Consider the following 25714-nt stretch of genomic DNA (forward strand, 5'->3'; position numbering starts at 1 on the left):
TGGGACTTTTTTTTTTTTTTTTAGGAAAGCTTAGTAGCTACCATAGACTGCAAAATAGCTACTCAATAGTATGTGAAATGCATACTGCAGCGACCAACCCCCGTCATAACATCACTCTCTTCTATTAAACACATGCAGAATGCATTAGAATCAGTGTCAAATAAACAAGGTGTAACTGCCATACATGTGTAGTACCTGTGCTTTGTCACAAGATGGGGCACTTTCCTGACATTCTGTGTGGTCTCGGCAGCAGTGGTGGACAAAGTATAGCCTCGATCTCCAGGCTTTTATTTTTTAGTTAACTGTGACTCTAAAAGCTTTTTATATCTTTCATTGGTTCAATTTTAATAAAACCCACAGATACACTTAACCACATTCACTTCATGTTTAAAAAAAATAGTAGATCTACAAGCTCACAACGCGACTAGTGTCAAAGAATATGCCAACGAAGCTTCGTGGTGTTTATTATCTGTCAGCTTATTCAATAGGACAAAAGAAAAGTATGAATATATGGGTACACCAGCACATCTACAGTATAAATCAGTTTTCTAGATGTCAGTTTGTAGAAATTTACAGCAGCATTTACAACAACTGACAGTAAGTCATAATATTGCATTAGGGCCTACAATGTAGGCCCTAATGATAGATGTACCATATTATGTAATATGCATTCTCTTTGCCAATTGACACTGTCCTACAATTTGGAGGTATTTTTTACTTTACTGGAGGATTTCCAATGTCAGTACTTTTACTTCTACTCCACTACAGTAGTACACCACCACCTGAGAGGAAAATATTGTTCTTTTACTCCACTACAATTATTTGAAAACTTTAGTCACTAGTTACTTTGTAGATTTGGATTATTATTACAAAACATACATTAACCACTTCAGCCCTATATACATTTCGGCCATTTGAAAATAGTGTGAACTGGTGTTCCGTTCCGTTACGCAGAGTGGCTGTTCACTTATTGTGTATAATCTATTGGTGCTTGCTAGTTGCTACTCTGTAGCGCTAGGGATCCAATTATTCGATTAATTGATAAGCAGCGCTTTTTAGGACCAAAAGGATAATTCTTGTCTGAAACCGAAAATGTGTGCAGAAACCGAATTGCCTTCATGTATATAACATTAACGAGCGTCAACAAGCGTCAACGAGCATCAGCTGGACAGACGCTCCCCTCTGCAGGGCTCTATGGAGTCTGTCTCATTTCTCTCCAGAAGGATTACTGTGATTATTGTAAGCTCGCATTTGATATCACACACATACCTATAGCTTTCACTAGCCCCCCCAGTGATCAGTGATCACCGTCCTCACGGTGATCCCCTCATTACACACAGGAGTCTCGTAGAATCGTGGAAAAAAAATTATCCGATCGCGGTAATCTGTTTTTGGCTGCATAATTGCAGCCAGTTGAAAAAAGTTTCACCAAAAAATACATGGTTAAAAAAAAAAGTACACAGGAGCCGAGATACAGGATTTTTAAGTAATAATAGAGAGTGAATGGAGCAGTAAATCTTTGGATAGCGATATCTATCTTCTTTTTTTTTTTTACCTTTATTTTGAAAAGACGGACATGTCCGTTTTTGGCAGGTAATGTGTTAATGGCAGTTAATCGAATATAGAATTTTGTTAACATCCCTATGTAGCGCCCTCTGATATTAATGTGCAAAGTCCTGAGTGATGGGTTGAATGCCTTCCATGGCTGGTACAAACCTTTTGGATTGTCACTTTAACACAGGGGTGGGCAACTTTGATGATGGAGAGGGCCACTATATTTACACACTGACTCCAGAGGGCCACATTGCATGTACTGTTGGGCAGACACCTTTATTCCGTATTTTTACTTTTTTCTTAAATGAATGCCTCCTGAAGACGTGAAGGATTTCTTGGATCTTTATTTTCAGACCTACCTGTTCCACTAAAGAGCATTTGATATTGAGCGAGCCATTGGAGTCATGCAGCACTTCCTCCTCTTGTTATAAACAGACAGGATGTTAGACCTTTCAGTTACGAGACAATCATTCAAGCTAGCAAGCTTTCACTTTTGTTCATTATTAGCCCAGGTCCAGTTGTAGTTTGGGTTCAAAGATGGCGATAAGCAGCATGATGCAGAAACCCAGCAATATGCCACCATTCTGCAGCAGGCAGAAGCCACACTGACTGAAGCCTTGGTCCCCATTATCATTATGTATTATATCTGGTAGCATGTCCACCAGGGCCACATAGAGAAAAAGTCCAGCTGTGAAAGGAAAGATCCATATGACTATGTTCTCATAGTGGTGTCCAATACCAATGCCAATCACCATGCCCACGTAGGCAAACGAGGCCGACAACAGATTGTAGAGGATAGCCTGACGAACTTTCATACCCGCCTTCAACAGCGTCGCAAAGTCACCCAGTTCATGAGGCAATTCATGGCAGAAGACCGCTAGAGAGGTACTGAGACCACTGGACAAGCCTTCAGTGAATGCAGCGCCTATTGCCAGGCCATCACTGAAGTTGTGCAGACCGTCTCCCATGAGAACCATCCAGGCCAGAGTGCTGATCCCAGGCTGTTGGATGAACTCCTGGGAGTAGCGGTGGCTGTGTGACTGGTGGTTCTGGGAGTGTTGGTGGTTCAGGATGTGGTTGTATTTGTGGTGACATTTATGCGTGGGCCCCGCGGCGGTACCCTTCACTGTGTTATGGAAGTCGGAGTGAGGCTTGTTCTCGCAGTCATCCGTGTAGGCAGAACTGGGGGTAGCGGCAATGTCGACTGACACCGGCGGCGGGTAGGGCAGTGCCACCATCACCTGCCCCTCTTCGCCGATGCCCATTCTGTCGCAGGTCACTGAGGTGTCGCCGTTGTTGCGTTTCTTGTCATTGTACATCTTTACCATAGTCAGCAAGTGTTCCGTGAGCAACATGAAGTTGATTCCTGCCAACACCGTCAGACCCTTCCACACCCCGTCAAGACTCTCCTCATGCTCTTCATGGACGTTGTGGAGGTGATGGTCATGGTGGTGGGAATGGGGGATGAGGTGAAGGAAAGCGTCTCCACAGAGTGTGCCCACTGCCAAGGCAACCAGGAAGCTGAGAAGGAACTTGAAGAAGGTGCGGTTCATCAGAGGGACGAGGAATACCCCCAGCAGAGATGCAAGACTGATCACTGTGACGGACACAAAGCCACCCACCCATGCTGTGGTGACGTTTCTTGGGTCCGGATCGTCATGCTCATGGTGTTGAACCATGACCGTCCTGATGCGGTCCAGATCGGCACTGTGCAGTAGACGCTCCAGACTTTCCAGAGACATGCTACCGTTCTCACCGTACTGGTTGAATATAGACTCCAGATGTTGTTGTTGTTGAGTGGGTTCTGCTCTCTGGCTGTGTACCACAACGGAAAGAATCCACAGCACAGCCAGAGAGGCTCTCCATGTCCTCTTATCAGCCATCATTCTGATGTGGTGTCCTTTTTTTATTCTGTTTAACAGCTAGCTGTCCTCGTACTCTGGATCGGGTCAAGATGATCTTCGAACGTCACTGAGTACACTGGGTTGTCTGCTGAGCTAATCTTGCTTGGTCGATGTTGGTTACTCTGGAAGGGTTAAGACTGAGTCTAGTGCCGATGAGGAGTGTGCTTCTAACCCTGACATTCAGCGTGTTTTATAATGCCAGGGGTATGTCAGGTGGTGATGTCAGGTGGTGTCAGGCATACCCATATATGGAGTCATGCCCAAACCGGGGACTTATGATGTCAGTTCTGGATGTTTCCGGTTATCTCCATATATGGAGTTTCTAGAAGGAGTGTTCTGATGTCAGAGCTAGGTATGTTTCAAGAATCTCCCTTTCTAGCGATTCTACACTGTCAGACTTTGTCTCCATGTATGGGAATAGGCGAGTATGGGTGGGTATGCCCCGAATGTTCGTAACAGCCGCCCCACGGGTTTCCCGTGGAAACACGTTTAAACATTTTCAAGAACATTCAGCGTTAAGAATGATTATTACACCTGCTTGGTGGAAAGGATTCACATCTATAGCCTCCTTAACCCTCGAACCTTGGACTGGTTCAGATCCCATCGAGACCTGCCTTTTGAAAGGCCAAATGAATCACCACTTCAACGTCATGGCACATTGCACAATACATGCCTTTATGTGAAATGCATACTGCAGCGACCAACCCCCGTCATAACATCACTCTCTTCTATTAAACACATGCAGAATGCATTAGAATCAGTGAGAAATAAACAAGGTGTAACTGCCATACATGTGTAGTACCTGTGCTTTGTCACAAGATGGGGCACTTTCCTGACATTCTGTGTGGTCTCGGCAGCAGTGGTGGACAAAGTATAGCCTCGATCTCCAGGCTTTAATTTTTTAGTTAAGTGTGACTCTAAAAGCTTTTTATATCTTTCATTGATTCAATTTTAATAAAACCCACAGATACACTTAACCACATTCACTTCATGTTTAAAAAAAAATAGTACATCTACAAGCTCACAACGCGACTAGTGTCAAAGAATATGCCAACGAAGCTTCGTGGTGTTTATTATCTGTCAGCTTATTCAACAGGACAAAAGAAAAGTATGAATATATGGGTACACCAGCACATCTACAGTATAAATCAGTTTTCTAGATGTCAGTTTGTAGAAATGTACAGCAGCATTTACAACAACTGACAGTCAGTCATAATATTGCATTAGGGCCTACAATGTAGGCCCTAATGATAGATGTACCATATTATGTAATATGCATTCTCTTTGCCAATTGACACTGTCCTTAAGTACAATTTGGAGGTATTTTTTACTTTACTGGAGTTTTTCCAATTTCAGTACTTTTACTTCTACTCCACTACAGTAGTACACCACCACCTGAGAGGAAAATATTGTTCTTTTACTCCACTACAATTATTTGAAAACTTTAGTCACTAGTTACTTTGTAGATTTGGATTATTATTACAAAACATACATTAACCACTTCAGCCCTATATACATTTCGGCCATTTGAAAATAGTGTGAACTGGTGTTCCGTTACCCAGAGTGGCAGCATTATTTTGTGTCAGCCCTGGTAGCTGGTATCATTTTCAAACTTAGTACCAAGTTCTGTAAGACTGGTGAAGTCAAAGACTCCAAGGAAGACAATACCCCAAGAAGACTGGTTGCTCACCCTTGCTTCACAGAGGAACCATAGGCTTTCTTTCAGAGATTTGCAGACACATTTTGCACAACGGTACCACAGACAGATCTTTGTCAAAGTTGCAGGCCCTGCACACACCTGCCAGCAGGTGTGTGCTGACAGGTCACCCAAAACTAGAGCGAATACCAACAGACCAACAGAAGCATATTGGGGGATTTTAGCAAGTTTTTGGGGGGCGCTACCCACACGTTTAGTTGTATTGCTCATTCCATGATTGTACAATTCTTATACAGGTTATACCTCGTTGTAAAGACTAATCAACGATAACAATATAAAATACAATACCAATTGGTATTATTGAAGGTGAGAAATAATGGACAGAAGTTACGTTTACGTAAATTGCTTAATATTTGCTTAAAATGTTTCATCAGCTGATTAGTTCAGTCAATTAAATTGTTAGTATGGCATGTGTGTGTATGAATATAGGTGTATCAGAGCATCGGGAAAGCCATGCACCATGCATTATACAACAGATATTTGTACAGCTTGCGAAAACCAGTGGTTTCCTTTGAACTCATTCAAACCTTAAAATCTCCTTCCTCCATTATCTTGAAGAGTGGATGTGAGCGCATTGCCTTGATGTATATGTCAGCAGCCACTTCAGTGCCCCCAACGGTTCCATTGATTCCTTCAGTGGCCACCTTCACCTGAGATAATTAACCATAATCATTAGCCACATCAACCCTAGCGTCATTATTCTGGTAATGTCATTATAGGTGAACATTCAGCAAAACTTTACAAACAGACGGGGGAAATAGCAGATCTAAAAGCTCGATGTGGTGTAGACTCGGCCTAGTGGGAATGTGAGTGCAAAATGTCACGGAAATCGCACGCCAAGTTCATTACAGGTATTTTGTTCAAAAGCGCTTTGTTCAAAAGCACTCCTGCAAACTTTGGATGCCAATCAGGATGGAATATGAAAACAAACAAAATCTGTAGGAGTAATATCAAAAAATATGTTTAGCAAAAATCGACCTCCTGTCTGGTGGCGCTATAACAGGCCGATCTGAAATATTTGGGGCAGATGTTCTGCTCTGGCATCCAGGGAGTGTGCGTGCACAGTTTCGCTGCGATCGGCCCAACGGTGCCGGAGATTAGCTGCTCACAGACCAATCTGGGAACCCATCTCAAAATAAAAAGGAAAAACTGCGGCCCCAGCGTTCTTCACTTTTGCTCTGAATCTGTTCTTGAGAGATCACTCACTGACAGACAGACAGACAGACAGACAGACACACACAGTGGGCGCGCGCGGACGGACGGACAGACGGACACACACACACGGACGGACGGACAGACCTACTGACGGAAAGTGTGCAAATAAAAAATAGCCCCCCCAGGATTTTTTTAACAGAGTAGATGTAATTTCCAGTATTCTGGTGGATTTTGGGAGTTTGACACTTTCATCAGGCTTTACTTACATAGGATCCATTAAAAAAGTTAAAAGTAGCAATAAAAGAGACATATTTAATAATAACATTTTGCTGGAATGGACCCCACTTTGAGAACCAAGGCTTAACGCTTTTTGAAAGTCCTGAAAAAAACCATCTCCGGTTTACTTCCCGTCTGCGTGAAGAGGGCAGACGCCTTTTTAGGAGACCGGACGCAGGTTGGGTGTCCGCCCACTTCACGCAGATAGCTACGCGAGACGCGAGATTATGCAGATACGGGAGAGTAGTAAACCGGTAGATGGTGTGTCTTGCCAAATTGTGTTGCAGGAGTCTTGTTTTTTTTTTCGACCCGCTGTTTTTGCTATTTTAGAATGTTTATGCTGAAAAGTAACAGTTTTGGCCATAATGAGGTTTCCGCCCGACAGACAATATATTAATATTTATATAGTATGCAAAATTGCTGCTATACGAAAACGTGTTGTTACTGCACTGTTTCTTATTTTTATTTTCATTTGTAATAACATGTCACTGACATCACAAGGTATATGTCAGTGTTAACACTTTCTCCATTTTTGACCCGTTCATTCATCTACACAAACGTTCGGATTTCAAATATAAAGTTTTTGATCCTGGGTGGGAGTTGAAAGTGTGACTTCTGCTTATTATGCGGCTGCTCTATCCATAGTTTAGTCGGAAGAGCTCTTGACTTCAGACCACAAGATCATGGGATCGAATCCCAGCACAGGAACCTTGGCATCTGAGCGATCTGGCTCCCACGGGTCTACTATCTTTTTTCACCTTTATCTTAAAGGTTGCTGGACAATATATAGAGGATGAAATGCATAATTTATTAAATAATATAAAGGTAATATCAAATACATTGTAAAAAATGAAAGACATGCCGCTTTATTAGCAAGACAGTCTTTTATTGTATTATTCCTCATTTTGCTGGTTTCCCTTGAAACCCCTTTACTGTTACAGAGCAGAACTTCCTTAGAATCTTTGCTGATGATGTGGCCATAGCTAATGGTTAGAGAGCCTGCCCGGCAAGCCACAATTCCCAGGTTCGATCCCAGGCCTCAGCATTGTATCAAAGGGTCCCTGAACAAGACACTTAAAAGAATAGTTCAGCCAAAAAATACTTATTTTCTATCAATTACACACTCCATGAAGCCTTGAATTCATGGAGATTTTTTAGTTTTTGACACATTCCTGAGCACAGACTCAGACATATTGGTTGGATGCATGGCGCATATAATAGGCTATCGCATTATAGATTAGTAGGCGATAATTCCAATATTCACTATAGACTCCTCATGTTTAAGCCTAACTGAATTATATATTTATGGACTTGTATATAAATATGTGAAGCCTGGCTCGGCACAGTGACGTACAAACAAAAACCAACAGCCGTTGATGACACGGGACCATGACAAATCAATTCTCCAATCTAAACTCATCTCTCTTTGGCTTCTCTGCCTCCCTGGATAGGACATAATACTGTTATGAGAAACAGAGGAAGGGAGATGAGAAAGAAAGAAAGAAGGATGAATTAAAAAAAAGATGCAGAAGGAGAGAAAGTGAAACAAAGGTTTTTGTTTTTAGTAATTGAAAGAAATTGACAGTTTCGCTCATTTGACGCTTCCATGCGTTCAATTCTAAACCTAAAATGTTCTTTCCTATGATGATTTGTATTCATATGGTGTCCTAGAGCAATATTAACTTTGGGCAACTCTTGTAATTTGCATAATTTGCATAAACTGCACTTTTGACCGCCTGTCCTCGAATGTAGTGTAATACCTCTTTTTTTAGGCTTTGTGTAATTTTTCTTGTTGAGTAATAAAAAGAAAGACATTGACAGATAGGGAGACAGAGATGAGAGAGACAGAGAGAAAAGATGGAAGAGAAGAGACGGGGGGGATTTGAACCAGGTTTGACGAGGGAAATAGATTGAGAAATGCGGGAGGAAAAGAAATAGAGAAACAGGGAGAGGCAGAATGAAGGAAGAGGAAGAGACATGAGATGTGAGCCAAAACATTAACCATAGCGTCCCAGTTCTGGGCATGTCATTATAGGTGAACATTCAACAAAAACAAATACAAGCTAACAAAACATTGCAATGTGACTTGTTGTGAGCTTGTAGATCTGCTGTGTTTGGCAGAGAGATTTGGTGGAGAGGGAAACAAGGAGGGGGCCAACTAAGTATAGACCCCTGAGGGTCACCGGTCAACAAAGGTTTTAGGCCGGGTTTAAGGGGTTAAGACCACTTGTCTTACTGACACCAACAGGTTTGAGTCAATCCTAGACTGCATCACTAAGAGGTGCTATTCCATATTACTTATGTGGTCCTAATGTTTCTTCATGCAGTGTGTAGAACCAAGACTTAAAAAGAATGAGCGCCTTGTTTTTCAAAGTGTTAAATTCAAACAAACTGCTCTGTTTCTATACACTGTATATGAGCTACTACCCAAATATTAAGCTGTGAGTCAGTCTTGTGTATCCTGTTGGGTTTAGCAGTCTGTAGGCTGTGTCCTGTTGTGACTCCTCCTGAATGGAGTGTACTTTGTTGGAGGCCCTGCACAAAGTACCACACATTGTGGGTTGTGACCGTCCCATGTGACAAGTGTTTAGTACATATGGCAATAAAAGTTCAGATTCGGGTTCTCATATCTACACTACATAAAGAGCCTACACATTATGAAGGAATGTGTAAGTGTCATTTTATCTGAAAAAGTAAGAGCTCTAAATGATTTTAAACGTTTTAGGCCATGATCCAAATATCTCTCTATTCTTAGCAGACGGGTAAGAAAAGAGAGGTAATAATAAAGATAAAATAAAGACTTAATATATACTGGTAATGTATGCATGCGCTCGTCAGTGAATATAAAGGTGCGCAGATACAGCACGTCTATGTCAATGGATATATGAATGTATATGTACAGGCTATCAACAGTCAAAAATTATACTATTATATGTACAGTGTCAACTGGCCATGAGCAGTGGCTGTCTGGATAATATATGTACAGTCTATCAACAGTGAATATGAATATAATGAGTAGGTACCTCTTTTCACAGAGAAGGATGAACTCTTGTTACAGCCTGTAACTTACAGGGTAAAAGACAGCGGTCCCAAGAGTTCAATCAACATCAACAACAATCATCAAAACAGTTGCTTTGTCAAGTGTTATAAATACCTTAGTTACGGTAAATCACTCACAGGAAGGCTACTGTATGCATAACAGGAACCACTCAAGCCCCCTAGCTGTGTGAACAAGACCAATATATAAAGGAACAATTGCTGCAATATCTATCTTCAGTTTGGACAAATAATGGTCCCATTCACACAGGCACGGCAAGGGTTATGCCTTATACCTTAACCAAGGGCTCTCAGGCAAAAGGGAACTTGTGAGTTTGTCACAATAGGTCAGAAAAAGAGAGATAAGAGAGTGAGATGCATCTCGTTCTAAAAGCACTATTAAATTTTGGCAATATTCAGTGGTGGAAGAAGAACTCATATCTTTTAGCAATAGTGCATGTAAAAAAATTGTATTCATTACAAAAGTATTGGCATAAAAATATAGCATACCTAAAGTACCAAAAGTAAAAGTACTCATTTTCAAAATGTGTCCACATTTTTCAAAAATAGCAATGGAAAAGCTCACAACCTGTTGCGATGAAACACCTTCTAAGCTTGTAGATCGGTTATTTTTGAATAGCCTAAGTATAGGGCTTATGTAGGCTATGCACTATGTTTTGTAATAATAATCTAAATCTTCAAAGTAACTTGTAACAAACGTGTTCTAACAATTGTAGTGGAGTAAAAAGTAAATGTACTTAGTTACTTTCCATCACTGGGCATATTACATTACTTTCACATTAATATCTCATGGGGTCAGGCTTGGTTGTAGAGCCTGATGGCTATTGGCCCAAAGGATTGGCCATGTAGCTTTAGTTTGTGGTGTGCTGGGGGAGGATGAGTCTGAGACTGAATGCGCTCCTCTTCCCAACTAGCACATCACAGGGATGAGAGTGGTTCACCATGATAGTAAACCCCCCAAAAAAGGCATGGGTTTCCGAGGCTACCATGATAGCAACCAGCTTCCTCCTCATTCTTCCCTCCTCAACCACCTGTTGTGGAGCTTAATTGCAGCAACAGAAATATAGTTGGAAAACTCATAATATGAAACCTTTATACTCAAAGTTCAAGTGCTGGACAATTTTGAGTGATTACAAACAATTGATTTAACACGTTTTAAACCAAGGTATAGCCTACAAAGTTAATCACAATAAGAGACAATAAATGATTAGTAAAATTATCAGGAGGCTACTACTACAACAATTATTCCCCATCACAGCATCTCCACATATTCAGCTGTCCTGTTATCTACAACTATATCTCATCTCACTCTAGCATTAAATCACAGTTGTGGAGTCTCATATTTTCTGCACCTGTGCAGAAAAAGGACAGTCATTTTGTATTTTAAAACAAAATTCCAGACGCCAGAGGGGGGGGGATTTTTTTTTCAGGGGTATTTTGTAGATTTTAAAAAGGGTAATTTTGACCGATTTCTTGGTTAAAACAAGGTTTTAGCAGGGTCCAGGGACATATATGGAGTAGTAGCCTATTCAGTTGGTTTAATAAACAAACAGAGCTCTCTCTCTCTCTCTCTCTCGTCAGCAACACGTGCGCACCCAAACAATGTATCACGTGTCCGGCGACACGTGTGTTTATACCATTATGTTTACGTGCTGCTGAGCGAGCGCGAGGCAAGGGCTACGTGCCAGTGTTGCCATGTCGGCTTATTATAAGCTACTTTGGGCTTCTTTTTCTAAATTTGGTAGTTGCGGGTTGCGTTTTTTGGGCTCGTTTCTAAAGTGTATTTGCTTATTTAGGCTTGCTTCCAAATGTTTCAATTATTATTTAAACTAGTGGTTCTCAAATATTTTCATAAATGTTTTGTGCAGTGCCAGGGAGCATTTGTGTTGTTAGAATGTTTAAAACAATATTCCAAATATTCCACATTTTATTGCAAGAGATTTTGAAAATAGTAGATCTATTCGGCTAGACTTCGGCTATTTTAAAAGTGCTCATGTGACCTATAGGTCACATGAGCACTTTCAAAATAGCCGAAGTTGCTTCATTTGGGCTTGTTTTCCTAGACCTGGTTGCTTTTTCCTCTAGCACAATCTGGCAACACTGCCAGTGCTTACATGCGGCTCTGGGAGCCGTCAATGGCGGAGGGCGCGCCTCTTAAGTACAGAGAGTACAGAAGGATATATAAAACAGTACATGTACTTATAGTTACTTTTCACATACATTGCAGTATTGATACTTTTACTTAAGTAAAAAAAATGTGAGGATTTCCAATTTTCAGTACTTTTTACTTCTACTCCATATCAGAGGCAAATGTGTAGCCTATACTTTTACTCCACTCCGAGTAGTTACTAGAAGTTACTTTGTAGATTTTCTAAAAGCTCACAATGGGCATTGTGAGCTTTAGATCTGCTATATTCAAAAGATTTTTACACATTTTCTACATTTGAAAACTTGTTAAATGTTACTTTCTACTTTTGGTACTTTAAGTACATTTTGATACAAATACTTGTGTACTTTTACTCAAGTATATTTTGAATTCCGGACTTTTACTTGTAACAGAGCATTTCTACATTGCAGCATTGATACTTTTACTTAAGTAAAAAATGTGAGTACTTTTTCCATCATTGTTTCTTAGTGATAGTGTGAATGAATGAACTTGATGTCCTGTATTCCCACCCCACCATCCTCCACCTCTTCTCCTCCCTCCCTGCCTCTCTCGCTTCCATTCAGCGTTGCCAGGTCTGCTTATTATATGCGACTTTGGGCTTGTTTTTCAGTTAAGTCGCTTGTAAATATTGGTAGTTGAAGGTTGCGTGTTTTTTTGACTTGTTTCTAAAGTGTAGTTGCTTATTTGGGCACGTTTCCAATATTTTTCTATTATTTTATCATTTTATTTTTTCCAATAGTTTTTTTTGTATTATTATGGTGGAAATGTGGTTCTCAAACATTTTCATGTCAAGGACCTCCAAAATAATATGTATTTGTCCTGGAGGAGACCCCATCAGAACATATTTTGTTGCAGGGACCCTCTCCCTCATACAAATATAAATCTGCTATTTTCAAATAGCTGCGATCCAGTCGCTTTCTTTTGGGCTTGTTTTCATAGACCTGGTTGCTTATTTCTCTCACAAAACCTGGCAACACTGCCATTCATTCACTGGACTGAGGCTCGCCTCCTCATCCTTGCCTCAGAGACTACTTGAGAGAGCAGGTTAACTACAGCCTCAGTAGACTCTGTGAAGTGTGAACGAAACATGCGATAATAGAAGCAGAACAGAACAGAACAGAACAGAACAGAACACAGAACCGAGACGAAAAGACATTCTAACTTGGGAGCTGCCTGCCCTGGACTGAAGAGGGCCAGTTTTTTTTTTTACCACAATATCTCCGTGTAGCCTACTGTAAAAATACAGTAGCCTTTAATACTCTTTTTTTATTTTTATAAAACAAATAATAATTTTGTATATATTTTTTGTCTTTAATACACATTCCCTTTTCTAATTTTTTCTTTGTTTTATTTTTTCATATTTATACATTTATTTTATTTTATTTTGCATTGCCTGTAATCACTCAAACATGCCGCTTATTGAGCACATGACCGACGCGGACCTGGAGCGTCTGGCGCTGGACCGGGTGGTGCCGGCCCTGCTGGAGCTGGGCTTCTTCTACCTGGACGACTTCCTGGGCGAGCCGGTGGGCAGCGTGGTGCTGGAGCAGGTGGAGCACATGCACCGCGCCGGGAGCCTGCAGGACGGGCGGCTGGTCGGGCGGCCCGGGTCCTCCTCCTCCCCCTCCGTGACCGTCCCGGTCCCGCAGCCCGGGGCCCCCGGGAGGAAGGTGCGGGGGGATCAGATCGCCTGGGTCAACGGGGCAGAGAGGGGCTGCGAGGCGATCAACTATCTGCTGACCCTGATGGACAAGGTGATCTCCAAGTGCGGCGGTCGCCTGGGGGAATCCGTCATAAGGGAGCGCTCCAAGGTAAGAGCCTCACAATATCAGTGGTAGTAACTACATGTAGCCTTTAAGTCAGTGGTTCTCAAACTTTTTCATGTCAAGGACCCCCAAAATGATATGTGTTTGGCCGCGGACCCCCATTTCAAAATATTTAGTTCCAGGGACGCCCACAAGCAAAGATTTGAGTTACAAATGTTCGCTTTAAAAAAAAAAGAAATCAATGATTTGCATAAATGTTCACGATTTTTCAACAAGCTCATAGTATTAGCACGCTATGAGCTTGTAGATCTGCTATTTTTGAATAGCCAAAGTATAAAAGGTTAAAATTATTGTGATGCTATATTAACACATTTTGCTGGGGACCCCCTGGAACCCCCTCAAGGACCCCTGGGGGTCCCCGGACCCCACTTTGAGAACCAAGGGCCTAAGTAGCCTACTGTACATAGTTAAGTGTAGTACAAGTTTGAGGTATTTTTTACTTTACTGTCTGGAGTTAGTATTTATGATTTTCAGTACTTTAATTACTTCTACTCTAGTACATCTCAGAGGCAATTATTATGCTTTTACTCCATTACAATTATTTGAAAACTTTACTTAGGCCTACAAGATCTGCTGTTTTCAAAAGATTTGGATACATTTTATACATCTGAAAAGTTGTGAAATGGGACATTCTGCATAAGGAGTACTTTCTACTTTTGGTACTTTAAGTACATTTTGATACCAATACTTTTGTACTTTGAATTCCGTACTTTTACTTGTAACAGAGTATTTCTACATTGCAGTATTGGTACTTTTAATTAAGTAAAAAATGTGAGTACTTTTTCCACCACTTCTCAATATAAACGCATTCTGGACGAGTGCTATGCAATACAACCCTGTGTCAATTTAAAGCTATACTCTTGTACTTGTACAACTTGCACTTGTATTGTGCTTATTGTAAGTGTAACACTCGGGATCGGATTTGAACCCAGGCCTTCCCGCGTGGAAAACCACATTTCTAACGCTGAAACATGAAGAAATCCCCGCTTGGCCAGGGGAGATTTTGGGTTTATGAGGGTCAGCCCTGGTGTCCTACCTGACACCAGGGCAGGGGGGTCTTCTACATTTCTCAATGGAAGAGTAGGAGACCACCTACAAAACAACCGCTGCAGATGTGCTGCTGTAGCCCAGTTATTAACACAGGCTTCCATACAGATTATTTATTAATTAAAATATTGCCGGATTGCAGCTTTAACTTAACAGGAGTTTACAGCACAGTTGAGAAAGCATAGTTTACAGCATAGTTGAGAAAGAAGCGCAAGTTAACGTATCCATCCATCCAATACATGTTACAGATTGAATTATCTAATGGCAGGCAATGCGATCCTCTTAGTCAGAGTGGAGACTGCATGGTGGGAACCAGCAGGGAGATGTAGTCTCACCTGGTGGCCAGTCTCAGGAAACTAGCATAGAAATCATAGAATCAGGTGTAACTAATTGCAAATGCAGTGTGGGTTGTTGTTACTGTGCTGCTCAACATACAAAGGGTTTATTTGTCACTCACTCATACGTGTAAAAAGCAGTGGAATGTTGGTGTGACATGGTTCGCAAGACAATGAACATCACATCTAGCTTTAATAAGGTTAAGTGTGTGTGTGTGTGTGTGTGTGTGTGTGTGTGTGTGTGTGTGTGTGTGTGTGCGTGTGTGCGTGCGTGCGTGCGTGCGTGCGTGCGTGCGTGCGTGCGTCTATGTACATATCTGTCTGTATTAAGATAGACAGATGGTTATTCATCCCACAAGGAACATTAAGGTGTCATAGCAGTAGTACACACATGCACTCACAACCAGCATATGTATACCTGAGCTTGGCCTGTGTGTGTGTGTGTGTGTGTGTGTGTGTGTGTGTGTGTGTGTGTGTGTGTGTGTGTGTGTGTGTGTGTGTGTGTGTGTGTGTGTGTTTAGTGGGAGTACATGCATTGAGCAACCACGCATGCGGCACACATACAGTAGGCTACAGCACCAGAGTCACGTAGCTCCTCTCACGTGCAAACAACAACAACTCCGCATCTGGCTGCATCGTTAATCAAACCGCAGAAGAATACAGAATGAAAAAAGGCCTGAGCTGTTCATGTGTCACCTGCAGCCTTCCTCGTGGCCTTGTGCATGCTACGACACTTCAAATACGCTTCCTGCCATGGTTGTTGTGGAAGTGGAACAACAAGTATCCTGGTTCCAGAACGAGTAACAGGCTTTTTGCCAACTGCCTCCACCATGATTAAAGTGCCAGTGTATTTTCAGTACGCGTTGCCACAGTAAAATACTCAGTGTTAGGGTAATTAAACTCTGACAATGTAGAAATCTTAACATTGATTTGTACACTGTAAGAGTTCCAAATGGATAAATTAACACTTTTTTCCACCAACCCAGTAGTGAGAATTGTTTCTTCTACTGTACATCCTGAAAAACGTACACTTTCTGCACTTACACAGGAGCATACACACACAGAGAGAGAGAGAGAGAGAGAGAGAGAGTGTTCAGCTCCGATCTGGGACTTCCTAATCCTCAGTGTTAATTTAAAGATGTATCTATTTTTACACTTTTAATCTTAAATGAACACTGACCATTTCACTGTGCACATGCACCTCCCTTTAAACAAATCCACACTTCAGAAGGCTCTGTTTTGCTGCATTAAATTAATTTGTACATGCGAGACGTGCACACATGCACGCACGCAAGCAGACACCACGTGCAACACAATGCCTTCATTATATCCATTACTTTAACCTCTCTAAGCTCTTCTCTCAACTCTGTCTTAAGTTCACATCTTAAGACATCTCACGACATCTGAACATATTTGTCTGAAGACATCTCGAGTTATAGGTGATGACTGGGTATGATAACATCCAGTAACCCCCAGACCCCCAACTGAGCCTTAATCCAGACACCAACCATGGCTTCAACAACTGTTAATCTTTAAGAATAATGTTGATAAACCTCATGTGCATTGTGCATATGCACGCACACACGCATGCGCACGTACACCCACGCACGCACGCACGCACGCACGCGGCTCTGTAGAAAGTTAAGCAATATACATGTTGCAATATAATGTAGAGTTAAGGTGTGGCTGATCTTGTTTTGTAACACTAGACCGAACGTCCATAGTCAATGTTTGTAATCCTTGTCAGATTTCAACAATGTACCTCTTATTATTTTTATACTGAAATCAGACATCAATACTGTGACTTGAAGTGAATTATTTGCTTTTACATTGTTGAAAGATTCAATTAATATAAGTATATTTTTGATAAATCAATTGATATCGATATTCAATATTGCCATTTAATACTGCAATATGTGAAATCAAACCCCACAATGGCAGTTTTGTCTGGAAGCAAACTTCTTGGTTTTTGGTTTCAAGACCAGTACTCGGTCTCGCTGCTTAAGGTGTTCGAGTGCACGGCGGCACGTAGACATTCACACCTTTATTCTTTATCTGTAGTTATCAATCCATTTGCTCTCAGTCACTCACTCTCTCTCTGTCTTTGTCTTTGTGCGTACGTGTGTCTTATTCAAGCAGGTCAACTGGGTTGGAATAGCTACACACACAAGCTGATGTTGAAATAGCCAGAAACCAAACAAGACACATTAACCACATGAACCCTACCCTAGCGTCCCTATTCTGGTGCGAACATTCTGTGAAAATAGCTCACAACGTGTCGTAATCCAAGTATCATTTTCTATTGTCAGCAAAGATATGAGAGTGTAGGGTACCTAGTATAGAGCATTTGGGGGAGAAAACTAACTATAGGCTTTAAAAAACAGTCAACCTGCTTATAAGTCTGGTTTGTATTATTGCAAACCATGGGATAAAAGCCCCCTGAACACTGCCCTCTTCCTCTGCCAAGTGCAACATAATATATATTAAATTAACTAAAAACACAATATAATATAGGGGAGAGGCTGGGTGCAGGTAGGCAGGCAGGCAGGCAGGCAGGCAGGCAGGCAGGCAGGCAGGCAGACAGACAGACAGACAGACAGACAGACAGACAGACAGACAGACAGACAGACAGACAGACAGACAGACAGAGTGCAGCCTCACGCGCCTCACGTAGTTCTGTCATTAAGTCTACAGCAATCTGGCTCTCAGCCAAGAAGCCTGGACTTCCCCTCTTCCTTTCTGTTTCTCTTCCTCTCTCTCTCTCCCTGTTAATAATAATGCTAATAATAATAATCATATACTTGATGTAATTAAGTAAAAAATTAAAATCAAAAAATCAAAATATAGATACAAATAGTTAGAATAATACTGGTAAGAACGCAGGTATAATTAAACCTCTTGAAGGCAAATATGGTCACATCTTTTTAGCAGCAATGGGGGATTTGCCAAAAAGGGGGGAGGATAATTTAGAAGTTTATGTTTTATTTTGTTCATTAGATGTTCTTGTATTGTTTTCAGCGCCCCCCCCCCCCCCCCCCCTCCTTGTTCTCCTGTTGTCCTGTTTCTCTAATCAATTCAATTCAATTCTAATCCATGTGCTTGCGCGTGCGTGTGTGAAATTAAGGACATGTACAGTGCGGACGTGCCGGGGTGCGGGGCGTTGTAAGCGGACACTAACATGCTAACGCTGCTTCCCTCTGCGCGCGGGAGGAGGAGGTGGAGGAGGAGGCACAGCCCCAGTCAGTCAGTCAGCTGTGTGTGTGTGTGTGTGTGTGTGTGTGTGTGTGTGTGTGTGTGTGTGTTAGTTAACTGAGGGAGAGTCCATCCAGGCTTATCAGCTCCCTCCACTGAGAGGCTTGGCTTGCCCTCCAACTCTGACGTCAGTTCCACACTTTACACAGCTACGTGCAGCTGTGCTGTTCCTTACACACACACACACACACACACACACACACACACACACACACACACACACACACACACACACACACACACACACACACACACACACACACACACACACACACACACACACACACACACACACACACACACACACACACACACACACACACACACTGCCTCAGAGAGGGGACTTCACAGTGAAAGCGTGGAAGGAATGTTTACATTGCGCGCGGTGCATGTGTACTGTAAGTGTATCCAATCCAATCCACTTTATTTATAGAGCACATTTAAAACAACAGTGTTGAACCAAAGTGCTGTACACTCAATAACAAAAAAAACAACAACTAAAATATACAAGAGCAAAACGATACACAATAAACAGGACAACATATACTGTAGACACAATGCCTAGTGGAAACAGCAACTCTCAGTCTGACTCCAAGGAGTGCAAGTGAGTTTTCAAACGTGATTTAAACACAGGCAGGGTTTGAGATGCTCTAACATTTTGGGCACTACGGCGGAAAATGATCTATCACAAGCTAGCAAGAATAAAGCAGTGGTCGCCCACGCCAGCCTTGATGCATAAATGAATGGCTAGATACATTGTGCATCGAGGCTGGAGTGTGTGCACAACGACTAAATTATTCCTCATTCTTCGGGTTCATCTTAATTTGCTAATTTAAGAGACTTTAATACAGAGATCACAGAACTAAACAAATCCGCCCGTGTGTGCCTTTTACTGCACTTTAAATACGATTACCAAATCAGAGGCATGACTTGTAACACAACAGTGTCAGCGTCCAGTGTTACACTGTGCTGTAGAAATAAAACATTCCTAAGATGACAGCAGTTGCTTCTAGATTTTATATATATTACGGTGTGACGTAATCTGACATCACGCCAGTGTGACGTAATCTCACGACAGCATGACATCACGCATGACATCACATCCTACCTATAAATTCTAGGATGCCGTCAGATCGCACCAGTTCGACGGCTTCCATAGTGGGTTTTGGTCATTGGAGAGGTGATGCACGTCACCTCTTTCTGAAGTGGGTACTTTCAAAGCCTGCCGTGGATTTAGGAGAGCACAAAACTCTCTCTCACACTGTGAGGTGCCTGTAAGGTGGCACTGCAAAGTGAACGACGCGTCACGCTAGACGTTCGGGCCGCGTAGCGGCCCGAACGTCTAGTTAAATACGATTACCAAATCAGAGGCATGACTTGTAACACAACAGTGTCAGCGTCCAGTGTTACACTGTGCTGTAGAAATAAAACATTCCTAAGATGACAGCAGTTGCTTCTAGATTTTATATATATTTACAAGTATAGCCTAGTAAGCCTATACATTTATTTGACAAAGTACTGACACAGAATGGACTGAGGATGTAATAGATTGCTGCTTTCACGGAAGCTCTGATACTGAAGCATTTTCCTTCATCGAGTGACATAAAGGCTGTTTTTTCCACATAAGTACAGTAGAGCATGCCAAAGTTGAATAACCCATTCAGTTGTAGTCAAAAAAGATAATTCTAAAGTTACAAATCTCACTTCATAACGTATTTTCAGTCTCTCATTATCTCTTGTTTACTTGATCTCTTTCTCTCACACATACACAAGCTGTCGGTAGACTTCACATTTAAAAAGGCAAAACAAAGACTCAAAAGAATGTTGCGTTGTTTATATAGACCAATTAATTTAGGGTAATTTATTTAATTTAATCTGTTGTTGCAACTATAAGTTCAGGACTGACTTGCGTCTTACAAAATAAAAGTGTGTGTGTGAGAGGACTACATGTTGACAATGTTACAATGGTGGATTTGTGCGAGCTACAGTACGTGTTCATGCGAGCAGAAATACATTGGAGGAAATTGCCGGTGCACCTGCCTTGTTGACGTGACAAAAACAAAAGCTCTTCTTCCCGAACCAAAGTGGGGGAAACAACCAAGTCATTTATATAGGGTTTAATTAAACAGAACAATATGTGCCAGAATAACGGCCCACCGTTCCCGCCTTGAACAGGCTGTGTAAAAGGGTCTTCTGTTTTGTTCCGAGTCTAATGAGACTCACATTTTAATTATCAGCTTTCATTTCCTTCCAGACAGACACTCATTGTTTTTAAGTGGAAGGAAACAGTTTGACTGTCTGTTGACTTTAACACAATGTCCTCTCTCTGTGTGTGTGTGTGTGTGTGTGTGTGTGTGTGTGTGTGTGTGTGTGTGTGTGTGTGTGTGTGTGTGTGTGTGTGTGTGTGTGTGTGTGTGTGTGTGTGTGTGTGTGTGTGTGTGTGTACGTGTACGTGTATGAGTCAGCTGGTGATTTCTAGGCTGTGGTCTTTTGCAATGAACTATACTTTACCATACATTCCTTTTCTTCATGTTTTTCAACAATTGTTTCAGATGCTCTAATGCGTAGCGGCCCGAACTGAAAAGATCTTGATTAAAAACACAATTGCCCGTTTTAAACACATTTTAAAATGTTGAACCTTCTCAACAGTTAGAACTCAGATGCTATGAAATGACATACTGAGCATACCGAACACAACGGCATTCAGACAATGGCTTGAAATACTAAATACGTTTCCCTTGAAATGCATCGCCATAAAATGTGAGCAAACCTCAGAAAATCTGAGCGACAGAGTTACAAATCAGTCCTATTTGCAGCCAAACACACCGCCGGCTTACACAGTAAAATCCTCAGTGTTCATTTATCCATTTGTAACTCCGAGAGTGTGTACTCTCTGAGAGTTAAATGAACACTCAGCATTTTGCAGTGTAGCGCTGTGTTCTGGCGTCCTGGGGTCTTACGGAGGCTCATTAAGAGTCTTTGAAGGCCAGTGTGGTGTTCTTATCACTAGATTGCCACCATTTGGCTCCTCGGGCTTCCGTCTAACTCTGACTGAGGGCACGTAGGCACAACCAAAGCCAGGGTGAACACAAAACACGCACGTACGCATATACACACACAGAGTACGTGGCTCCTGCATACTCATGTATGCGTGCATACTTGTACGTACACAATGGTGATTAGACGCATGTGCTGTAGGCCATTAGCCCGTCCACTGTGAAAAACACATACACAAGCATGCAAACAATTGTATGGTTGTGAGAATGTGTGTGTGCACATATTGAATACGTTCAGACTATGGGAGCACACACACATGCACATTCACACAGTTATGCGTGCACAATTGCACAGTCATGCTTCCATGCACACACAAACTATGTACATGTACGTGTAAATGCGCACACACACACACACACACACACACACACACACACACACACACACACACACACACACACACACACACACACACACACACACACACACACACACACACACACACACACACACACACACACACAGGAAGTTGCTGTAACCACCCATGTGTGTTTTGTCACGTCTAGTTGGGTATCAAGGCTATTTCGTGATTTACCAGAAATACCCTCCAACTCCTAACGCACACACACACACACACACACACACACACACACACACACACACACACACACACACACACACACACACACACACACACACACACACACACACACACACACACACACACACACACACACACACACACACACACACACACACACACACACACACACACACACACACAATTCTGACTTCTGTTTCATTACATAGCATTGTGTTTTGTAGAGCCACTTAAGCCACCAAAGCATAAGCGTACAAAGGTCACCCACACAAAGTCACAAGTTCTCTATTCCTAGGGACACGTCTACTCTAAGGGGCTGAGTGTCTATTCTGCAGTTGCGCACATCTGTCATTTTTATCTGGTCATTCAGAGTTCAAAAATGGCATTTGGATGAGCTTTTTAGAAGAGTGCCTTGCGTTTTCAGACGGGATTGTCCTCCCCAAACATATGAAACATACCTGAACAACTTGTTGAAATGTGCTATACAAATAAACTTGCGACACACAATTTAGATCAGCTTGTAGATCTGCTACTTTTGCAGAATGTTTGCCTATAATTTATGACATGACCAGAATGGGGATGCCAGGGATTATGTAGTAAAAAATGTTTTGATTCAGTTTAAGTTTTCATTTAAAGCTTAATCCATCTTCAGTGTTGTATGGTAGCGCTTTCTGACTGGGTGCTTTTGGGGAGTTTCCGATAGTTAATTGTTCTAAATGTTGTTTTGTCTCTGTGTGTTTCCAGGCAATGGTGGCGTGTTACCCGGGAAATGGAGCGGGGTACGTTAAACACGTTGACAACCCAAACTCTGATGGTCGATGTGTCACCTGCATTTACTACCTCAACAAAAACTGGAACGCCAAGGTAGGCCGAGTGTGTGTGTACTATATTTGTAAGGACCAAATGTCCCCACAAGCAGGGTAGAATTTGAGAAATAGACATTGTAAGGACCATTTCCTGTATTAACAAGATAAATGGTTGTTTCATGGCTATGGTTTGTTGGGGAGATAGGACTACAATTAGGAAAAGACTCAGGTTGGGGTTAGGTTTAGGGATTAGAGATAGAGTTACACCTGATTTACACTTAGTTACATTTAAATGTTGACATCCTCACAAGTATAGTAATACAAACCTTATAGTTGTAACTGCAACCCCCAGGGGTCACCCAGGGTACTACAGTATGTTAAACCGTGAGGTTGCAACTAAGTCTCCATGACTATTGTACATGTAGAAATGTAAGGGTCTACCAGAGTTCAGTGACTTCACAAGTTTGCATGAACGCCTCTCAATTCAAGAATCAAGAATAAAGAGGGTGCAAGGAGCCAAATGTTGGTTTGACGTGGTATAATAATAATACTACAGTACTAACAAATAAACTCACTGTGTCTCTGTTGTCCATCAGGTGCATGGAGGGGTTCTGAGGATCTTTCCAGAAGGAAAATCGTACGTTGCAGATATCGAGCCACTGTTTGACAGACTACTGTTCTTCTGGTCCGACCGCAGGAACCCACATGAGGTCCAGCCCTCATACGCCACTAGGTAACCAACCACTAACCAGTTACAGAGATAAACCAACCATCACCTAGTTACAGAGATCAACCAACCATCACCTAGTTACAGAGATAAACCAACCACTACCTAGTTACAGAGATCAACCAACCATCACCTAGTTACAGAGATAAACCAACCACCACCTAGTTACAGAGATCAACCAACCATCACCTAGTTACAGAGATAAACCAACCACTACCTAGTTACCACCAAGAGATTTAACACAAGGTACCCAAGCACTAGAACTGCTGTTAGTGATGTAATTATCCATTTCATACCTCATAACAGCATAAATTAGTTATTGTAAAACACCAATTCCTGATTACAGTTGTTGTCTCACATGGTGCAAAACCCCACTAAACCACTTGAAACCTACTGTATATACCTTGTTGACCGGGGTCCCCCAGGGGTCTCTCCCTTGGCCGGCTCCTTTTATCAGATCTACAAGCTCACAACATGTCACAACTGACATGTTTAAAAGAAAGGAGGCCGCACAGCTCTTGTATATCCCCCACGGTCAGCACCTTTTCAATATTGGTGTGCGCTCCTTCTCCTGTCTTTGCCTGACAACTCACATAACATGACACATTGTGAGCTTGAAGCTCTGCTATTTTTGCCGGATGTTCACCTACTTTAGCCGAATGTGCGCCCATTTATGACTTGGCCTTAAGTGTTAAGATGTGAATATGACATGTAAGGTTCAACCCAGAACTTATTTTAATGCATAAATGAATGAATTTTATATAAAGTAAATATTTTAATCACTCTATATTGTAGAGTATGTTAATACAATATAAGTAGTTCATGTGCAATGGTTGGAGGTGGTATGACACCTGCTGGTTGACAAGTAGTACTGCCTCAAGATTCGAATCTCGGGTATAAGACAAAAAACGTACGGATTGCACCTTGAAGACTGATGACAGACCTGTGTGTGTGTGTGTGTGTTAGGACTCATACTGTGTTGTTGTGTGTGTCAGGTATGCTATCACTGTCTGGTATTTTGACTCTGAAGAGAGAGCAGAAGCTAAGCAACGCTTCAGAGACCTCACAGGTAAGACAGGCGCGCACGCACGCACGCACGCACACACACACACACACACACACACACACACACACACACACACACACACACACACACACACACACACACACACACACACACACACACACACACACACACACACACACACACACACACACACACACACACACACACACACACACACAGTTCCTTACCTTCTGTAACTTGTGTTTCAGCGTCCACCCAGCAGCAAGGGACTAGCTCCACGTGATGGAGAGAAACAGTGCCCTCCCGTGTCTGAACCAAGACAACGTGACCTGATCTGTACACGACTCGACACCGACAGCAGCGATTGCTTCCCTCTCGCTTCCCTGAATCGGCCGCCGCGCTTAGTCGTCATAGCAACGGGTGACTCTGCTGCTGTGACTCTCTACCTGCAAAAAAAAACGAAGACGAAGAGAAAAAAAAGAGTCACTCATTCCTCTTTCACCGGAACACTGATCTGAATTAAGAGTTATGAGTTCACCTTAACTGGCTGAAATGAGGCCTAAAACAAGTGTGTCAGGGGCTTTTTTTCTGTCTTCCCAGAACATAGCTATGCACTTTCTATATGAGGTTATAGAAGGTCATCTTACTTAATGGGGAGCCCCTAAATTAGGCTCGTTGCTCCCGTTTTGCCATGAGACCCGTGGTTTGAGAAACCAGGTTTGAATCCAGATCTGTTGTGTTTACATGTCTCTCCTCACTGAGTGATGTTTACCTGGAAGGATGGCGCACTTTAACCACTTAAACCCCTGCATCTGTATTCTGAGAAAATAGCCGATCGACAAGCTAACAACGGGTCGCAGCGCGACCCGTTGTTAGCTTATCGATCGGCTATTTTTACCGAGGATATTTAAGGTAGGCCGAAAACTGAGAATACATTAGTATAGAGCTCAACAATGTATGGGGTTTAAGTGATTTTTAATGATGCGTTCAACCTAGCGGCGACAAAGCGACCGGCTACAAGTCATTTTCAATGGAAGTCAATGACATGAAGCTGCAAAGTGACGCCCGCCGCTCATCGCTGCGTGGCGGGCATGTCATGCCCTGCAAATTAAAGCTGAGCTGGCCTCAACTTTTTCCAGTGCTCCAATGACAAATCATACGTTTCCCCATTTGCACTACCCAATTCCTGCTCCTTTATGTCAATAGAACAGAGCCGTTAACCACTGTTAACTACTTGAGCCCTATTCTATACTTCGTCATACAGCG

At 42.1% G+C, this 25714-nt stretch overlaps 1 protein-coding gene across 1 annotated transcript; it reads left to right on the top strand.

Moving 5' to 3' along the window:
* The first annotated feature begins 12912 nt into the window (after positions 1-12912).
* egln3 (egl-9 family hypoxia-inducible factor 3) lies at positions 12913-25282 on the top strand. The gene is made up of 5 exons (XM_084044967.1): positions 12913-13641; positions 22633-22752; positions 23291-23427; positions 24417-24490; positions 24697-25282. Exons 1-5 carry the CDS (start codon positions 13240-13242, stop codon positions 24729-24731), a joined length of 768 nt encoding a protein of 255 aa, XP_083901093.1. The 5' UTR covers positions 12913-13239; the 3' UTR covers positions 24732-25282.
* The last annotated feature ends 432 nt before the right edge of the window (positions 25283-25714 follow it).

The sequence above is a fragment of the Gymnoscopelus microlampas genome, assembly GCF_963454915.1.
Source record: "Gymnoscopelus microlampas genome assembly, chromosome: 20".
NCBI lineage: Eukaryota > Metazoa > Chordata > Actinopteri > Myctophiformes > Myctophidae > Gymnoscopelus > Gymnoscopelus microlampas.